Raw genomic sequence first — 20,980 nt, 5'->3', positions numbered from 1 at the left:
GTCTCAGACAAACGGTCATAAGGGGGTGCAACAACTTCTCAGAAACTAAAGAGTCTTGGAACGTTACAAAAAATGCAATGGCGGTAATACAGGCAATGGTGGCTCACCACTTAACTTCCAGACAGAGCTTTCAATGCCACCCGATAAAGGGATAGCATCCTCCTTATCTCCAGGTCCTTTCTCTCTCTGGCCCTTTTTTGTCGCTCTCTTGCACGGAGGGTCCCCGGCAGCTCCACCCGCTGTATAGCAATCTCTGTTGAGTGGAGGTTGCTTGTTAACTATATCCACCATTACTGGACACATTCTATCTCCAGTGTCTCCCCTTAGTCATGTGTTTGCCAGCACCACAGCACCTTACTGCTCTCAGTGTTATGTTTAAAGAAACAGTAACATCTTCACCAGGGAGGGGGCACGCTACCCCCTTACACTATGATTTAAATTGGAAAATAATATGATTTCTATGGGAAAATTTCATCATCGCAAAATATCTTTGGTTTCAACTGTATTTTTATTGAAAATTTTCAAAATACACACATGACATAAGGACGCATGGGCAGGCCATACAATCCATTTGACATATTAGAAAATCCAAACAGACAAAACAAGACACCAGGAAAAATACAAGAGGGAGGGGGGGGGGAAGAAAACCAAAAAGGTCAATCAAGGACCAATCCAAATTCTAATTCAGAGATATCGGTAGCCAATACTTATCCCACGGATCCCAGACCACTTTAAACCTGTCCAACGTATTGTCAAGTGAGGCCGTCATATGTTCCATAGTGCGGATTTCCCTAATCCTAGTCAGTAAGTCGATGTGAGAAGGAGGGGCAGTCTGTCTCTACTTCCAAGCAATCAGGGTTTTCTCAGCAGTGAGAAAGTGCCGAAAAAGTCGAGCTAGGGGTTTCTCCAAGGACCTAGGAGGGACATTCAGGAGATAATGAAGAGGATCTAGAGCAGGGGTCTCAAGCACGCGGCCCGCGGGCCGCATGCGGCCCCTGGGGCTGTCATCTGCGGCCCGCGGGACACAGATTCGCTAGTATCGGCTCTGCTCCGAGACTTTGGAATTCCCTGACATCGCTGTCCACATATGAACTGCGATGTCTGGGGCTTCCCCAGAGCCGGAGTCCCGGGCAGAGCGCTAGTACAGGCTCTGCTCCGGGACTCTGTGGAATTCCCTGACATCGCTGCCCATATATGGACAGTGTGTCAGGGTCTTGCCCAGAGCGGAGCAGAGCGCTGGTGTCGGCTCTGCTCCTGGACTTTGTGGAATTCCCTGACATCGCTGTCCACATATGATCAGCGATGTCTGGGGCTTCCCCAGAGCCGGAGTCCCGAGCAGAGCGCTGGTGTCGGCTCTGCTCTGGGACTCTGTGGAATTCCCTGACATCGCTGTCCACATATGAACAGCGATGTCTGGGGCTTCCCCAGAGCCGGAGTCCCGAGCAGAGCGCTAGTATCGGCTCTGCTCCGGGACTCTGTGGAATTCCCTGACATCGCTGCCCATATATGGACAGTGTGTCAGGGTCTTCCCCAGAGCGGAGTCCCGGGCAGAGCGCTATTATCGGCTCTGCTCCGGGACTCTGTGGAATTCCCTGACATCGCTGCCCATATATGGACAGTGTGTCAGGGTCTTCCCCAGAGCGGAGTCCCGGGCAGAGCGCTATTATCGGCTCTGCTCCGGGACTCTGGGGAAGCCTCTGACATCAAAAATGATGTCAGGGGCTTCCCCAGAGCAGGAGTCCCAGTGATGTCAGGAGCACAGCTGGAGTCCCAGGAAGAGCCTACTAGCGCTCTGCCTGGGACTCCAGCTCTGGGGTTGCCCCTGACATCTCTGTCCATATATGGACAGTGATGTCAGGAGCAGAGCTGGAATCCCAGGCAGAGTGCCAGAAGCGGCTCTGCTCCGGGACTCCAGCTCTGGGCAAGCCCCTGACATCACTGGGCAGCCTCTACAGAGGGCACTGGGGCAGCCTCTACAGAGGGCACTGGGGCAGCCTCTACAGAGGGCATTGTGGCATTATCTTCAAGTGGGTGTGTGGCAGTATCTGAAGAGGACACTGGCATTATCTAGGGGTGTGTTGATTTATCTACTGAGGGCACTGTGGCCTTATCTACAGAGGGCACTGTGGCCTTATCTACAGAGGGCACTGTGGCCTTATCTACAGACGGCACTGTGCCCTTATCTACAGAGGGCACTGTGCCCTTATCTACAGAGGGCACTGTGGCCTTATCTACAGAGGGCACTGTGGCCTTATCTACAGAGGGCACTGTGGCCTTATCTACAGAGGGCACTGTGGCCTTATCTACAGAGGGCACTGTGGATGTTATGATGCTGTTGGAAATATGAAAACGGGTGAAGCTCTAGCATATGAGGATCAACCATATCTGCCAGGTGGAATACCTCTGCCCCCGTCCACAATCTGACCACCGGGGAGGTAGTACCCCCTGGAATGGTGGGAGTATATAGTACCGAGGTCAACGGTGGACAACCCGACACCAAATTAAAGCGTTGTTTACAAGCCTCCCGTTGAAAGCGCATTGAACCCAACAGAGACGAAGAAGGCATGGCCAGCGGGTCACCCCATAGCAAAGAGTTTGGATGAACAGGAGCCATCCACAAGCAAAATATCTTTGTATGAGTGGTGTTATTGGGCACATGTTCCATATATATTTATACTTATATATACTTAGTATATTGCTTCACATTTCTTCAAGTAATAGATTTATCATTATTACCTCCATATTGATACGTTTCTAAGAATGTTAAAAAAAATAAGATATTGTCCAGGTTAAAAATATAGGAGCGGCCAACTAATAAATCTTGTTTGTAAACTGGGTGAAACCAGCTATTGTTTTAATGAGGTGAATTGAGGTTATCAGAGCGCTTAACACCAAGGCCAAGGGCTATGCTGACACTTTTTGCAGCACTACTGATTGATTTTAACCATTGAGCTGCATTCAATCTTGTGGACTGCAGCTGTCACTCAATAGTTAAAATCAATCATTACCGCTACAAAATGTCTCAGTGTAGCCCAGGCCTTAACCCTACCAGATTCCATTGTATGTTACTGAATTCCACAGTGATAACAATAAATGTATAACTGAAATTGGAGAATACAGGAGGTGAAGCCATTCTGTGGGCCGGACATAAATTTAGCCAATCAATTTGAAAATTAAAAGTAAAAGGGACACTAAACCTAATGTTTTTTTGCTATACAAAGTAGGGATGCACGATGCATCGAAACTTTGATACTGTTTCGATACTCTCCATCCCCAAACGGTTCGATACCGTTATTTCATGTATTTCGATACTTAGCTGTGCGGCCGCACAGCTCAGTATTGTAACACGTGAATGTATGAGAGCGGAGCTGCGGCTGTGTGATACAGTCACTGCCCCGCACCTGAGTCCTGATAACTAGTGCACGGGGTCAGGATGATTCCATGCGGCCGGCGCTGCACTAATGAGCGGCGGCAGTGAAGACAGAACATGGCGTGCGCACTGCTAAATACCCCCATGTGCTGTCTTCAGTGCCTGAACCTCCGCTCATTAGTGCAGCGCCGGGCGCATCACCTCATGCTGACCGCGCGCGCACTTCCTGTCAGGAGCGGGGCAATGGCTGTATTACACAGACTCAGCCCCGCTCTATAACGGCGGAGATCAGAGAAACCTCTCATCTCCGCTGTTATTCCCGTGAATTCTGCGATCACAGCGGACTGCAGCATTCAGGGGAAAATGAGAAAGGGGGATGCCCCTTGGATCGCATCACAGGGATTTCCTGCGAGGGACATACCATATATGGGCAGATAGACCCACAGGGCTGTCCTACCATATTTCTTGTTGTTAGGGCATACTTAGGTATGTTCTAACAACTGCCTGTGTATAAAACAGAGCCTAGTTAAGGTAATTGCATCAAGACAAGGGCCTCAGACACGGTTGCGGGTGGATATTAGGTTATTTTTTTTGTCGTTAATTTGTTTTTTATTATTATTTCATTAATATTTGTTTTATTTTCACGTTTTTTTAAATAATACATGTCCTTCATTAGATAAGGACACAGCGTGCAGTGATTAAGGAGTTAAAAACCATGGACCTTGATTGGTAAACTGTAAAAAAAGGCATGTATTTACATGTTAATTTTGTAATCATTTATGTGGTGATGCCCCACTACCACTCTGTGTGAATACACAACGTATTGCGGATCACTTGGTGCATAACTGATTTCTAACCAATGTCCTTGTCTCCCAGACATGAAGATAATCACAGCACCCTGACATGTGACAGACATGAAGAGCTATCATCATCATCAGAACCGGAGCAGGTAGGTAAAAACTCCATCTGTTTTTGGAGTCCTGTTTTTCGCAGTGGCTCTTAAAATATGCAAAAATAGAGGTTATTTGTCATTTTAGGGGCGTTTCTGAGCAGAACAGAGGTGGAGCTTAAAATTTCCCACAATTTTGGGAGGTACATTATTGGAATTGGTCCTTTTTCCACCTATAGCAATTTTTCCAATAACATGTTTCATGTTGCCCTAGTATAGAGGTTTACTTTAAAAAAAAACAACAACAACTGAGCTTTAGATGCGTCGCTAGTGGCTTTATATACAAATGATATAGATCTCTATGTAAATATCCCATATACATTTATAGGACAGCATGAAACAATGCCAGGTTCTCCCGCCAAGTAGTAAATACAAGTCCTTGGGTTGTCTCTTCTGCCAAATTTTTAAAAGTTTTATATTTTATGGTTTATTTTTTAAGGGAACGCTTGTTGCTTACCAACATTGCAACGATTATAGCTCAGATAGGAGATGTCACCCAGTTCTCCCATACTCCCGAATGTGCCGTATAGGAAATGTACTGCAGTGCTACACAAGTAGATGGATTTATCATTCAGGGCTCTGGGAAAGCAGTCATGGGAGCGATATTTTCTGCCTCCTGCCTTTCCCAGAAACAGATATTACTAAGAAATAAATAGAATTTTTAACAACTTGACAAACAAAAAATGTCTTATATTTAGTGGCTAGCTTTATTTTATGGGATATGCTTTTTAATTATAGTAAGAACTGATATGTATTATGCCTAGTGCGGGGTCTGAAGGGACGGTTTTTGAAGTCCTCCATCGCCCCTCAGACCCTCTTAGAAGTCATGCAGTAGTTAAGAATTTCCAGCAATATTTCATGGTCTGGGGCAGCCTGTGGGGAAACTTTGCTGGGATATTGCTCTGTGAAGTGGAAAACATGGCACATTCATACACACAGCATTGGAGTCAGCTGATGCCAGTTCTCACGGAGTACACCCACCGCAGTGAGGCACGCACATTACACATGGTCAGTGGTGAATGTCTATTGCTTTGTTATTCTTTTTTTAATGCCAGATACTTAGGATTGTTTTGGCAGCGTTACGTTTCTATGCGCCCAATAGAGATTATGTTAATGAGTGGTTAACCATTTCATTGGAAATGATGGAAAATGTCATATGTTCCCAGTGTTGCTAGTACACTGCACTGAATTGATATGTCATTGCTGCAGGACATTCATGGTCATTACATCTAGATTCACTTTTATGTTTCGGGTTCTTTAGTGATTCATTGAAAAATACATCTTTTGTGACTATTGAGTTGATCAACGTTTCTCAGACACAATTGCATTTTAATTGTTGCTCAAGTTGCTGTTCACATTGCAAGATTCTGTGGATTTTTATGGGTACAATAGTGATCTGGATGATTATACACCCAAAGTGACCATGTTTCCAAGCCGGGTATACACACTGAGAGCGACATCTATTGTTAGTGGGATGCCTCCTGGATATCAGACCTATTTTGAGGTCACCTAATCCGTCACTTTCCTATAAGAATAGGAAGGACAGAAGACTTTCCAATATGTTGCACGGTATGAATTGCCTCTACTAGGAGCACTTGATCGCTCTCAATTCATGGTCCATTTATAACACTCTACACCCTTGATATTATTGGGCACTGTGTGGCACTATTATTAGCATGATTTTTCTGAGCTATTCTCCATTACCCGTCTCTAAAATAAAGGAAAGAGGATAGAAGTCAGTAGTTTTATTATTTACTTTCTACTGCAGTTCTTGGGTTTCATATTTTACACATGTTGTGGCATACACCTTTTGTGCCTATCTTTATAAGTTACCGTGCCTTTCTTAAAGGGGTTGTCTCATCAAGGCAATTTCTGTCCATATTCCCTGTTAGGACTCAGGACACTCCTCTATGAACCAGAGCGGATTTCCCCTCATAAGAGCGTCTGAGCCACCCCGTCAGTGTATTACATGGTCGACCGTTCATTTGAATGGTGGCATGTTATACTATATGTTCCCTGCAGCCGTTTACCTATGATCGGCATGGGTTCCAGTAGTTTGAGCCAGCTGTCTTTAAAGAATGTTGTGTCTTCATAAAGTCTAATTTCAGTTCATCAACTGCATAAAGATAGTATAGTTAGTATTATATATCTATATATAATCTGTGTTCATTTCTTTTCTTTTAGCCCATTTAGGCTACGGTGACTTGGGTAAGGTGGCCCCCATTGTATAGAATTGGTCACAGGACGTGCTATACTATTCAGTGCCTCTCTGTGCTACCTATTCCTGATCGTCGCTTCAGGAAATAAAGCAAGCAAGACAAGGGGAAAATGTGCAATAGTACAAAAGATTTTACCCTATGAAAGTACCCTAAATTTTATTTCAGATCCCTCCTGCAATTATTGTTGGTGCAATCTATTAAAGGATCCACTTCTGTATTTCTGCTCTCGTTCTTTCATGAACGGTAAATTCTCAACTCGTTTTCTAGGAAAATACATTCTTGAACTTGTTTGCCATACATATTTCTGTATCATCTGGAGGCCTTGTTATGTAGGAAAACTTTTGGGTTTGAGCTCTAGCATTCCCCTTATTCATTTGTTCTGTTCCCTTCATAGAGAGCAGCGCATTATCTGCGTACTTGTGTCACCCGGTAATATTATGCAGCATATGTCGGGTCATATTACATGTGAACACACTGACTAGCGAAGCACTAAGTGCATTACAGAATCTGTCTTGTGGGTGATATATACATAAATAAGCTGCAGTCATCTCTGGTTGCTAGCTCATTCACAGTTCCTGGAAATCTTTTCTCATATCCCCAGGAGTGCCGGCCATGTTGGCAGATGCTTGGACGGAGGGAATGTGTTCCTGAATCATATTCCTACATAATTGTGGGTATATAATAATTGCGTGAATCAAATCTACTTCTTAAAAGGTTATGTGGGGACCAAAAATTATTAGCAGTGTGCTCACTGCAGTATGTGAGAACACTCGCTTATATACATTCTGGTCCCCCATCGCGCTGACACTGAGATTTTCATATATTTTTATAGCGCTGCCGGGGGACCGGAAATCTAGTTGCACAGTCTTCTTTGATGATGATACGACTCTTTGTCATGTGACCAACCCCGCTGTACTCTATGTACAATCAGTAGCAGAGCCCCTTTAATGATTGTATAAGGGAATGTAATAATTCCCTATTATAATTTTATTATTAGAATTACACCATTTGCAAATAGAAGTGTTCCCGAAGTAACTTTCAGGAATTTGAAATCCTATAAACCGTGCCTATGTTTTTGCTCGTGGAGGGCAACAGCCTTCGCCTTCGTTCCCCAGAAACAGTGCCACTCTTGTCCATGCAACGTATTTGACATTACAGCTCAGTCCCTTTTATTTGAATGAAACTGAACTTCAATACCAGACATAGCCCATGGACAGGAGTAGTGCTGTTTTTGAAAAAGTAAATGCAGAACCTTTTTTTTAAATCCTGGACAACCCCTTTAAGGATCAGCATACGCAGACTGTCATAAAACAGCTTATGTCTACTGGCCAGCTGCTAGGAAGCCATGGGAATGTCATTTTTCTGCCTCTTCGCCGCTCCATTATCAGATTGCTCTCACTCATAAGTGTAATTAATTGTGCTGTTTTATTTGGATGGGTCTTTCATAATTTTATGAATAATTTATAATTTTTTAAATAACCAATGAGATTTTCATGTTCCGTGTACAGAAGTTTACTGTCGTTTTGTAAAGGATTAAAGGGGTTATCCAGCCACTAAAACTTGATGGTCTATCCTCGGGATAGGCCATTAATAGCCATCAACGGGATACACCATCAACTCCCGGGACCCCCGCCACTCAGCTTCTTCGAAGGGGGTGCAGCGCTCGTATTCACTTCAATGGGAGAAGGCTGCAATACCGTGAATTGCCGCTACATCTGTGTCGTCAATTCACAGTGAGCAAGAAGAAATGAAGAGGAAGCAGCGCTCATACGAACGCTGCACCCCCTTCAAAACAACTGATCGGCGGGGGTCCCAGGAGTCGTAACCGACCGATCATCTATTCATGGCCTATATTGAGGATAGACCATCAATTTTTAGCGACTGGATAACCCCTTTAAGTACTCAACATAACAATACAAATATAGCAATGAAACAAGAACCTTTCTGACATTTAGTTTTATTCGCTTATGTGCTGAGTTGTTTAGATATATTATCTTGTATGTGGATTTCAAGGACTTTGAAGAAAGAAAGGATTTAGAACGCAGTCCGGTCATGACTCAGGTCTGTGCTGATTTATTTAAGAAGATGTAATTTTCTCAGGGTCAAGTGCATCTTTTTCTTGGAGTCACTCCAAATCAGTGTTAACTCAGGTCAGAGTTATTGTTTCACTATGTGATGTGATTAAACGGATGTATCCCACACCGAGGCATTACTGTGAATCAATGAGATTATTTTTCCATTTGTGGACAACGTTGGCACAGTGTGTGGCACTGCATCATAACTTCTTACTTTCACGTCTGGCTGTGTCACTGGTGCAGCATATGAGTCATGGATACATAGGGATATTGAATGATTCAGCCAAATATCTCAACTCCACCCTAGTACACAGGTGATCACATTTCTGTATGGCCAGTTTCACGTGGGCGTAATATGGCCGCTCTTTAGTGTTGACAATAAAGTGAACACATCTCAAGATGCAACTCACATGCTTTAAAGTCAAGCTCCATATGTGACATGTCATCGGAGGGGGTCAGTGATTTAGTGGCTGGGTTGGTCTGTGCACATTACAACTTCATTAAAATGAATAAAGCTGCCATCAACAAAGCTCCAATATATGGAAATCACTGAACCATGAGTCGAAGGGCACAACACAGTGCCAAGGTCTATTCATTCTGGCAATCTTTGAGGGTCTGAGCTCATAGACCACAAATTCAATTTTATGACAAGTCTGAATTACTTAGAAGATAGATAAATGAGGAGCTTCACTTTAAAGGGTTTGTTTGCTCTGGACTACTCCTACCTATGCAAAATGTCTCCATATCCCGTGCTTATTGTGGGGACTCCCATTGCTGGGACCCTACTTGATCAGCTGCTATCGCCGGGGGAAGTTTCTGGGTGCTCATTTCCCCTGCCACATAATGGAGCATTACGACCATTGAAATCAGTGCTATGCCCCCCCCCCCCCTATTAAATTCATATGACCTAATAGGTCATATTAAGGGTTTGCATAAAGCAGACACCCCCTTTATGCACTGCATCATGCTTTATTGCTGTGTGTTCTAAGTTCTACTTTTGATACTCTCACTGTGATTTTTACGTTTTTACTGTTTACTTAACTAGCTTCTCCGATTCCAATTACCATTAATTAAAAATTTGCTGAAATGGTTCAGGCGTCATTAACAGCGCTATTTGTGATTGCAGAATAATCTAATTACATTAAATCAGTTTGTTAAATCACTTTATTACTTTGATTCTGCATCTTGTAAGTGTTCTACATAAAATGAGAACATTTTGTACATAAAGTGACACGAGGAAAACACAAAAACAGCTCCACAGTGTGGTCGCTGGTAGTACTCCAAGGAGCCTTAAAGGGGTTGTCCGAGAGTTTATGAAATGAAAGTAGCTGCATGAAATGTTATAAAATAAACAAACATTAATCACCTGTTAAATCCCCTGCCGATCCATTGCTGATGCACCAGCGGTCTCCGCTGTTTGTGTTTTAATTTGTAATATTTGCTGTAGCTACTCAAACTCTCTGACAACCCCTTTAAGAAACCTGAGTCTTCCCGGATTCTGTCATACTACAGGACAAACCTACAAATACAGAGGATCCCAGGGAGTATAGAAAAATTTGGTCGGCAAGACAGTAGTTGTATTCCTCTGGTTTAGAGAAGGAGCTGTCACAGTGGCACCATTTTAATTGGTAATGACAAAGGACATGTGGCAAAGGAGCTGATCCACCAATACTGGCCCCAACCTAGCGAGAACAATCTCCGGACCCCTGGTATGCATATGACCAACATATTCTATCAGTCCCGTAAGGTTTCAGACATTTTTGCTTGTGTATAAGAGCACTGAAGCAATGGACCAACATTAATTAGTTGTTTCCGTACATCCTACAAAATGTCAGAAGGTTTCCAGACCAGGTCTGGTATTGGCATGGTTGAAACAAGAACTTGAGTGATGGGGAGTTTTTCATAGATTGTCTTAGAGAAGTATCAGACCTCCATTGTGCCAGCAGTGCCTAGCGTTCTGAGGGCGGCCAAATGTATTCCAGCATATGGTCAGGTCAACTTTACTCTTGTAATTTAGGAATGTTGCCAAGTGAGCTATTTGTGTCAAATGAAATTACTGAGTTATGATTTAGCCCATGAGTCATTGTTCACAATGTTTCCTTGCCAAATATACAAAATCTTGAAAAAAAATTAATGATTTGGGTTGAGTGTCTTCCTGCATAGGCCTAGACTTGTGTTGCCTCTACACAAACCTCTAGGCGCTTAGTGGGTGTGTGTGCTTTATGGCAGCTACAGTAAATGGGAGTTATATACCAAATACAGTCTCCAGGAACAGATGGAGTGCTACCCCTCCCCAGAGACAAAGGAGTGGCAGTGGAGCTGCATGCATAGCCTTATCTGTGTGTATGGTACATAGCATTGCTATCTTGCCTATTCTAGGCCTTTAGCAATACAATGGAGCTGTCATTAAATGTCACGTAGGGTTCGTGAACCCACTTGGCTGTACCGCCTTAGTGGTATGGCACCTGGCAAACAGGGCGCAGGTCAGAGTCTATGGTTCATATAGGGTACCTGTGGCAGCTCGGACAGTAGCAAGGCAGGCTTGGCTGGGACTAGGCAGCAGGTAGACGTCAGGCGTGGAGAAGCAGGACAGGCGTGGTATACATCACACCTACAGCTCAGCATGGCACTAGATCAGGGTACAGGTTACAGGATACAGGAACAGGGAACACTGGGAGCAGGAAACACTAAGGGACCATTTGCAAGACAAACTTGGAATACGACAACAATCGCTCAGGCGTGGGAGGAAGGGGCTGAGACCTTCTTATAGCCCAGGGTGCTCAGGGAGCAATCAGCACAATCTCCCACATGCGTGCACTCTGGCTTCTTGAGTCTGGACTGAGCTCGCGAGCGCACCCTGGTGGTCACTGTGGAACAGGACGGCCGTATATGCAAACATCTCTGGAGAGAAGGGCGTTGACTGGATGGAAGGAGTTCGTGGTCAGCGACCATGGACGTTACAGTATCCCCCCTCTTACGCCCCCTCCTCTTGGGACCAGAATGAGAGAGAAACCTCTTAATGAGGGTAGGAGCGTTGAGATTCTCTTCTGGCTCCCAGGACCTCTATTCTGGACCAAACCCCTTCCAATCTAAAAAAGTAAGAGGAAGAACCTTTTATTTAGTAATGTCCAGGATCTCCTTAACCTCGAAGATATCTGAAGGACTGCTGGAGGCAACCGCAGGGCTAGGAGTCTTGGTAAAGCTGTTCAGAACCACCGGCTTCAGGAGGGAGACATGGAAGGAGTTGGGGATCTTGAGGGTAGGAGGCAGCCAAAGCGTGTAGGCGACAGGGTTGATCTGCTGTAGGATCACGAAGGGTTCGAGGAACCTGGGAGCAAATCTGTATGACGGCACCCTCCGTCGAATATTCCTGGAGCACAGCCAGACCTTCGTGCCAGGAAGAAACTGAGGAGGTTCTCTTCTCCTTGTGTCCGCCTTCCGTTTCATGCGGTCGACCGCCAGCAGGATGGAGGATCGAGTCTGCTGCCAGATCTGCAGAAAGTCCCTAAAAGCCGTGTCAGCAGCAGGTACCTCAACGTATCAGGCACCGGGAGAGGCATTTGTGGGTGTTGGCCGTAGACAATGAAGAACGGTGTCTTCTGTGTGGACTCGGTGGTGTGATTGTTGTAAGAGAATTCAGCCCACGTAAGCAACTGCACCCAGTCATCATGTTGCTTGGAGATGAAGTGGCGTAAGTAGTTCTCCAGGATCTGATTGATCCTCTCGACCTGACCATTGGACTGAGGATGGTAGGCCGAGGAAAAGTCCAACTTTACACCTAGGAGTCCGCAGAGGGCTCTCGACAACGTCGAGGTGAACTGAAACCCCTGATCAGATACAATATGCTGCGGTAAGCCGTGCAGGCGGAAGATGTGTTGGATGAACAGCTTGGCCAGTAGAGGAGCAGAAGGAAGACCGGTCAGAGGAACGAAGTGGGCCAACTTCGAAAATCGATCCACCACCACCCAGACAGCACTGCATCCAGAAGAGAGAGGCAGGTCAGTAATAAAGTCCATAGCTATATGCTGCCAGGGAGCATCGGGCACAGGCAATGGCTGGAGCAGGCCAGCAGGTCTGGAGCGAGCGACCTTGTTAGCTGCACACACTGGGCAGGACGAAACAAAGTCCAAAATGTCCTTGGGCAGCGTGGGCCACCAGAAATGACGGGCAATCAGATCTCGGGTCCCCGCGTGACCTGCCAGTCTAGAGGAGTGTCCCCAGCGGAGGATTCCCCCTCGGTCAGCCAGGCGCACAAAAGTCCTCCCTGGAGGAATGTACCCAACTTGCAGGGGATTGACCGAGACAATGCAAGACGGATCAATAATGTTTTGTGGCATCTCCATGGTGTCCTCTGTCTCAAAAGACCTGGACAAGGCATCGGCCCTCACATTCTTGTCGGCCGGGCGATAATGGAGCTCAAACTGGAACCTGGTAAAGAACGCCGACCACCTGGCCTGACGAGGATTCAGCCGCTGGGCTGTGTGGAGATAGGTGAGGTTCTTGTGGTCCGTAAAAATCAGGATGGGATGAGCTGCGCCCTCTAGTAGATGTCTCCACTCCTCCAGTGATAACTTGATGGCCAGTAACTCCCGATCCCCAATCGAGTAGTTGCGTTCTGCGGAAGAGCTTAGAGAAATATACACATACCATAGACTTGCCCTTGGAACGTCTCTGGAACAGGAGTGCACCAGCACCGACAGGGGATGCGTCCACCTCCAGCGAGAACTGTAGAGAAATGTTGGGACGATGGAGGATAGAAGGCACTCTTCAGGCTATTGAATGCAGACTCTGCCTCAGGAGTCCACACCTTGGCGTCCATGCCCTTCTTTGTGAGGTCAGAGATAGGAGAAGTCAGTGAGGAGAAGTTTGGAATAAACTGTCTGTAAAAATTGGCGAATCCCAGAAAGCGCTTTATGGCCCTCAAGCCTTGAGGGCATGGCCATTCCAGAACAGACTTTACCTTTTCAGGATCCATCTTGAGACCTCTATTCGAGACAATGTAGCCGAGGAAGCGCAGAGCATCCTTTTCAAAAACGCACTTCTCCAATTTAGCGTACAGACAATTCTCTCTTAACCGCCGCAAAACTTGACGGACATGTCTCTGATGAGTCACAGGATCTGGAGAAAAAAATCAAGATGTCATCAAGATAGACCACAACACAAACATAGAGGAGGTCACCGAAAATGTCATTAACAAACTCCTGGAAGACCGCGGGAGCATTACACAGGCCGAAGGGCATTACTAGATACTCATAGTGTCCATCACGGGTGTTAAATGCAGTCTTCCATTCGTCACCCTGGTGAATCCGGATTAGGTTGTAAGCCCCACGCAGGTCTAGTTTGGAAAAATTTTTGGCATCACGTATACGATCAAATAATTCAGAGATCAGCGGCAACGGATATTTATTCTTCACTGTGATTTGGTTGAGACCCCGGTAGTCAATACAAGGACGCAGGGAGGCATCCTTTTTCTTGACGAAGAAGAACCCGGCTCCTGCCGGGGAGGAAGACTTCCGTATGAAGCCCCTCTCCAAGTTCTCCTTAACATAGGTGGACATGGACAGAGTCTCTGGCAAGGGGAGAGGATAAATCCTACCACGGGGAAGGGATGCACCAGGGATCAGCTCGATAGGACAGTCATACGCCCGGTGTGGGGGCAGTGTCTCCGCCTCCCTTTTGCTGAAGACGTCCGAAAATGCAGCATAATGACCAGGCAATCCTGCCAATGATCGAGGCAGAGAAGGCTGAACCGAACGAATCTGCACCAGGCATTGGCTGCGACACTCGGGGGCCCCACTGGAGAACCTCTCCAGAGTTTCAGTCCAGGACTGGGGCATGTAGTCGGAGCCAGGGCAGACCCAGCAGCACAGGGTTAACGGCCTTGGACAGGACATAGAACGGTATAAGTTTGGAGTGGAGAGCCCCTACTTTGAGCCTCAGTGGCTTGGTCACAGCTATAACTGGGTCTGGCAGAGGTAGTCCATTTACTGATGCAACCATCAACGGTCTCTCCAGAGGGGTAGTAGGTAATTGGAGAAGGTCCACCAGGTCTCTACAAATGAAATTAGCAGCGGTTCCAGAGTCCTGATACGCAGAGACCTGATGCATTTTCTCACTGGAGACTATGGTCACGGTTATGGACAACTTAGATGGGAGTCCTTCTTTACCCAAGGTTGTCTCTCCTACGAACCCTAGGCTTTTGGGCTTTTGGGAACACAGACGCACAAGATGGCCTCCGAGGCCGCAATAAAGAGAGTCCCGAAGTGCGTGTGCGTTGTCTCTCCTGGGTAGATAGCTTACATTGGTCCATCCTCACAGACTCCTGAGGAGGATCGGCATCTGAGGACGGCAGGGGTTGCTGCAGGGTAGGGGCCAGACTAGGAAGGCCTCCCTCCCGACGAACCTCTTGGAGCCGTTCTCGGAGTCTTCTATCAATCTGGGCAGCCAGGAGGATGAGGTCATCCAGGGTAGACTACAGGTCTCGAGCGGCAAGTTCGTGTTTAATCTTAGGAGACAGTCCATGCCAGAATGTAGCCACCAGGGCATCATTGTTCCACAACAATTCTCCCGCCAGGGTTCGGAAGTGGATGGCGTACTCGCCCAGAGAGATGTCTCATTGGCGTAGGTTCAGCAAGGAAGCCGCAGCAGAGGAGACTCGTCCAGGTTCCTCAAACACCATGCGAAATGTCCAGAGGAACCCCTGGAAGTCACGGGTCTCTGGTCCTTGTCTCTCCCCGATAGGGTTCGCCCATGCAAGGGCCTTGCCAGTAAGAAGAGAGATGATGAAAGCGACCCTTGCGCCATCAGACGAAAATGCCCTTGAATACAGGCTGAAGTGGATCTGGGACTGGTTCAAAAATCCACGACAGGAACTTGCGTCTCCATCATAGCGATCAGGAAGTGGCAAAGAAAAACGAGGATCAACACTGCCAAGAGGTGTAGTCTGAGGAGCAGTACTGCCAGGAGGTGTAGTAGGAGGAGCGGCAGCTCGTGCCTCCTGCCGACGTGCGAGAATGTTCAAGGCCTGGAGGAGTTGATCCTGTTGGGACCGGAGATCTAGCATATCCGCCCGCATCTCTTGTGACATCGTCATGGCCTTGGATCGACCAGCGGGGTCCATGGCCTGAGCGTACTGTCATGTAGGGTTTGTGGACCCACTGGGCAGTACCGCCTTGGCAGTATGGCAGCTGGCCAGCAGGGCACAGGTCAGAGTCTATAGTTCATATAGGGTACCTGTGGCAGCTCGGACAGTAGCCCCGATAACTCCTGAGGACGCTACAGCTGTAGCGAAACATGTCGGGGGGGTTTCTCTGATTTTAATACATGCTTGGTTACTATGTACACTGGTAGATAACCTATGAAATTATTGCTACATCCAGCAGTTCCTGTACTCAGCCTGGACATCTAGTCTAATAGGTGTCCTACATACGTGCACATTGCAGCAATCACCCACGTTCTCTAGCTAGTTCCAATCATTGATCATTTTAATCATATATGTGTGGTTTGTCTGTTCGCTTTATATAGCATAATAAAGATTTAAATTTAGTTGGTAGTTGGTAAATAGGGCGTCCTTGCCTGCTGGCATTTAGTCGTTGGTTAATATATTGTGCCCGCCAGCTACCAAGGGTCTATATCTGTGTTTGTAATACAGCACGGCACTAGATCAGGATACAGGATACAGGAACAGGGAACACTGGGAGCAGGAAACACTAGGGGACCATTTGCAAGACACACTTGGAATACGACAACAACGCTCAGGCGTGGGAGGAAGGGGCTGAGACCTTCTTATAGCCCAGGGTGCTCAGGGAGCAATCAGCACAATCTCCCACATGCGTGCACTCTGGCTTCTTGAGTCTGGACTGAGCTCGCGAGCGCACCCTGGTGGTCACTGTGGAACAGGACGGCCGTATGTGCAAACATCTCTGGAGAGAAGAGCGTTGACTGGATGGAAGGAGTTCGTGGTCAGCAACCACGGACGTTACATTAAATCTGCTGACCCTTTCACATTCTACACAGCAAAGCTGAAAGTGAGCTGTAGGAAACAGGAAATGTCAGCCTATAGTGTGTGTGCTTCAGTGGTCTGTATGAAAACTGGAATATTTAAAGATTTTTTTTTATACGGATAGTAAATAAAATTAAGAAAAATACCACCAAACTCTTAAAGCAATGCAAAGTACAATTAGCGTACCTAACCTTTCAGGTGACTATTCAGAATAAGTTGTCATATGTGTGTACATGAGATATAATACTCTTTCTGGCCATTATATGGCTTGTATTCTGCATTTTTTTTTAGCAGTTTTCCCCCCTTCTCAGGCTCTATCTTTAATTCTCAGTTTTCTCTGAGCTAGTGGATGGAGCCTAATGGCTATCATGTCTCCTATACACTGCACACAAAGAAGAGGAGAATTCTCCTCTCCTATCTCTATCTATCACATATATAGAAGCTGCAGCAGCATGATGGACATTAAACAGCAATAATGTGCAGTGTAGCTGAAAATCCAGCACTGGGGTGAGAAATAACACTTACCAGGAAGCTGCAGCAGCATCTGTGTGTGTCTCTCTCATTCTGCTCCCTCCTCCCCTCTCTATATAGACTTCTACTGGCAGCATGTTACTGATCCCTCAGCGAGTTGTTAGTCCATCTGGTCTGGAGGAGATGGATTTATCAGTAAATTCAGAGTGAGTGGACAGTTAGGAGGGGGTGCCTGATAAGTGAAGAAAGAGTCATTTAATATATTACAATGTTTATTATATTCGCTTATACTATTGATTTATACAATGTTTGTTGAAAAATTAGTGACCATATAACTTTCTTTTTTAGAGGTCATTGAATTTTTAGTTTTAGGTGTATTTACTCTTTAGATTTAAAGAACTAAAGTGAGTATGTCATTGTATAATGACTTACCAACTTTTTTCTTTTGACAAAAAAATGAAAGGTTAAATCTATAAAAGAAAAAAAAAATAACGCATCTACGAGTCTATCAGTCATCTCATTCACGGTACTTTCATGAGTGAAATTCAGAAACAAGTTCTCTTGAACACATAGTAGAGGTCCCTACAAGCATGGGTTATAGATCAATAAAACTTATAAAACGGACAGACCTGGCATTTTTATTGGCTGTAAGACTGGACTGGGTGACACAATAACAACATTTCCTTGATAGATTCCCCTGAACACAATGTACACAGAACCAGTAAGATTATTCCCAGAAATCATCTTTATTGGAAAGTGCTACATTTGGAAGAGCTCTGGATTTTTATTGGTTTATCTGTTTGTACAGAAAAAGAAACAAACCTTGTGATTCATTTTATAGAAAATCTAATTTTATCGGTTGAATATTTGGTATAAGTATTATAAAGTCAACAGATTAAAAATACATGGTTTATATACATATTAAACAGGGTACAGCACGGTCCCTATACAGTCATTGATCCTAATGCCACTGCAGCTCCACATTAGTATGCGCTGGCATCAATCAACAATCCCAATGACTGCCCTTATTTCAGTATGCTGTGCATGTAGTCTCTGGAGCCTCTGATGTTGCTGGGCAGCCAAAGCTTTGACAAAATGAAATTGTCCTTTATGAAACAACATTGTTTACTACAAACCCTTTTTGTAAAAGCTGTTGGGGCCTCCTAAGAATTGGGGTCCTTAACAGTTGTCTAATTAACCCCCTGCCTTCTAGACACTAGCCTTGATATAAAGTGAGGTGCATAATTGTATAGATTTCTTTAGGAATTATACAAATCCTTTGTAAGCGTTGGAATGGCCCATCAGAGTCCCAAAGGATCCTCGAGTGGGCGCAGGCTCGGACACAATAGGCCTCAAAGGTCCAGCAGAAGTCGACCCCATTTGGAGCTGACTGTAGAGCCAATCACTTGCCACTATGGTCTATTACTTATGAGCTTAATAACCTATTCGGCCTTATTGATTATATGTCATATGTGTGCAATGATATCATCAAGATTTACAATGCAGTTAACGGTGGATGTGCACATGTTCTGTATAGATTGAGGATGAGCCCGCGGAATCATTTTCTCTAGTAGGTCCAAGGAATCCCAGTCTGATGCTGTTTTTCATTTTTGAGGTCCTATGGTGGCCATGTATGGACAAATGTCCCATGGTCTGTCAGACTGCTGCCCAGCTGAGGAGTCCAGTAATAATCACAATAACCCCTGATTGTCATACCAGCCCAAAAACATTGCCTACATAATTCTTCGGTGACTATACATATGAATAGAAATACTGCAGAATTTAGGAGCCATGTAGACCACTTCGGGAGGTAACTTTGGCTAGACAATAAGAATGTTCATAGGAATTTATAGGAAACAACCCAAATTGTAATAGAACATTTCATAATGAAAGTATCATAATTATTGTTGAATAAACTATTATGTCGTGCGATTTCCCAAAAACATTTTTACCATTTGTAATATAAATGTTTTTATGGTATACTGCATCCTTAGGGTATGTGCACACACACTAATTACGTCCGTAAATGACGGACGTATTTCGGCCGCAAGTCCCGGACCGAACACAGTGCAGGGAGCCGGGCTCCTAGCATCATACTTATGTACGATGCTAGGAGTCCCTGCCTCGCTGCAGGACAACTGTCCCGTACTGATACAGTACGGGACAGTTGTCCAGCAGCGAGGCAGGGACTCCTAGCATCGTACATAAGTATGATGCTAGGAGCCCGGCTCCCTGCACTGTGTTCGGTCCGGGACTTGCGGCCGAAATACGTCCGTCAATTACGGACGTAATTAGTGTGTGTGCACATACCCTTAGGTTTGAAGAACTACAGCACTTCTAAGTTTTGCTTCATGTACATTTTTTTGCTGTTTTGGCCTAATTTTCTTTATAGTCCCTTGTCTATTTTGTTGGCAGTTCTTTGACAAATAAATTGAGAAATATTTTAGTGGAGCTATCGTTTCATTGCATATTTTGTATGATTGCATATTGTTACTTATGACAGCCAACACCTGCATAGAGTTTATATGTTCTCTGTTTGGTTGAGTTTCCTCCCAGATTCCAAAAAGTTGGCAATAATGGTGCCAAGTCCCTTCTCCTATCAGAGTTATGGCCATGTATGTGTGGTCACGCTCCATTATTGTGAACCAGAGATTCACTCAAGGACCAAACACCCCCATTCTCTGAATCATGATTGTTCCATTGATCAGACCCCACTAAACAGACTTTTATGGCATATCCAATCAATATTAACAAAACCGCTTTTACTTTTTATAATGTGAACGGGAACTGAATAATTTTTTTGTATTTTTCTGGACACTAGAACCACTTGCATTTGAGGAAGCAATGACCATGATGGGGACAAGGACATGACATTGGAAAATGGCTAAGGCCTCATGCACAAGGCCATAGCTGTGTGCACGGTCCGTGATTACGGCACGGACAGGCAGTGGAGTGTCATCCGCAGGACGTCCACATTCACGGACCGTGCACACACAAAATGTACATTGATTTCAATGAGCCCGGACCGCAATTGCAGACCGTATAATGACGTCCTATTGTTTTTGAAGTCCAGGCAAAGCACGGACCATGGAAACCTTGGTCATGTGCATCAGCCCATAGGTTAGCATGTGTTTTATACCATTCGCAATTGCTGCTCCATAATTGTGGATACTATACGGCCACAAATGCACGTCGTGTGCGTGAGGCCTTAGAGGAAATAATTTTGTTTATTTAGGAGTATGGTTTTAGTAAACAGACGTTCCTTTTCATGCCCTAAATTCTCTTGCGCTGGTAACAGGTTTATAATGTTGGATTAACATTTGTATGGGAATATGATGCCAGGAAGAATGGGGGCTTTTTATTGCTCCAGTAGTTGTACCATTCATGGAATACTTTCTGTATTTTTCTATAGGTTACACTGGAGCAAACTTCCAGTCCTCCACTACATCACGTCTCAGAACCTGAAGAGGAAAAGGATGGAGAATTTACTCATGATTCCAAAGTACTTGACAGTGAGAAACAATCTAGGGAGAATTTTTTTCATTTTATAGGAAACCTTTTCCACTTCTCACCAAAATCTTCTCTGGGAAATTCAAAACAGGGTGTTGATGTCCAAGAGACTTGCAAGGAACACGAAGATGCACAAGTTAAAAATAACCTGGATAAAGAAGACTTAAACCAGGGGCGGACACTAGATCATCATAGTGGAACAGAAGAACCTTCTGAGCAAAACACGGCACAACATGATCAAGAAAAGTCTGTGTCCACTGGAGGTGAAATCACCAAAGATGTTTTAGAACATAGTGAAGATGCAGCCGCTCCAAAGTAAGTGACACTGAAGGAAAAAACAATGCTACATGTGTATATTGATTGCAGTCTAACTGGCAGCGGCGT

General features: G+C 45.2%; 1 protein-coding gene across 1 annotated transcript in view; it reads left to right on the top strand.

Annotated features, from left to right (window-relative positions):
* The window catches only part of CRYBG3 (crystallin beta-gamma domain containing 3), a 165,739-nt gene that overhangs the window by 45,135 nt on the left and 99,624 nt on the right, over nucleotides 1-20,980 (top strand). The window contains exons 2-3 of the mRNA XM_075854447.1: nucleotides 4,247-4,319; nucleotides 20,499-20,911. Of these exons, the coding sequence (XP_075710562.1) occupies nucleotides 4,247-4,319; nucleotides 20,499-20,911 (486 nt within the window). The remainder of the gene's footprint in view (nucleotides 1-4,246; nucleotides 4,320-20,498; nucleotides 20,912-20,980) is intronic.

The sequence above is a fragment of the Rhinoderma darwinii genome, chromosome 2 (genome assembly GCF_050947455.1).
Source record: "Rhinoderma darwinii isolate aRhiDar2 chromosome 2, aRhiDar2.hap1, whole genome shotgun sequence".
Taxonomy (NCBI): Eukaryota; Metazoa; Chordata; class Amphibia; order Anura; family Rhinodermatidae; genus Rhinoderma; species Rhinoderma darwinii.
Note: the sequence above shows the minus strand (reverse complement) of the source record. Positions and strands in the feature narration are given on the sequence as shown.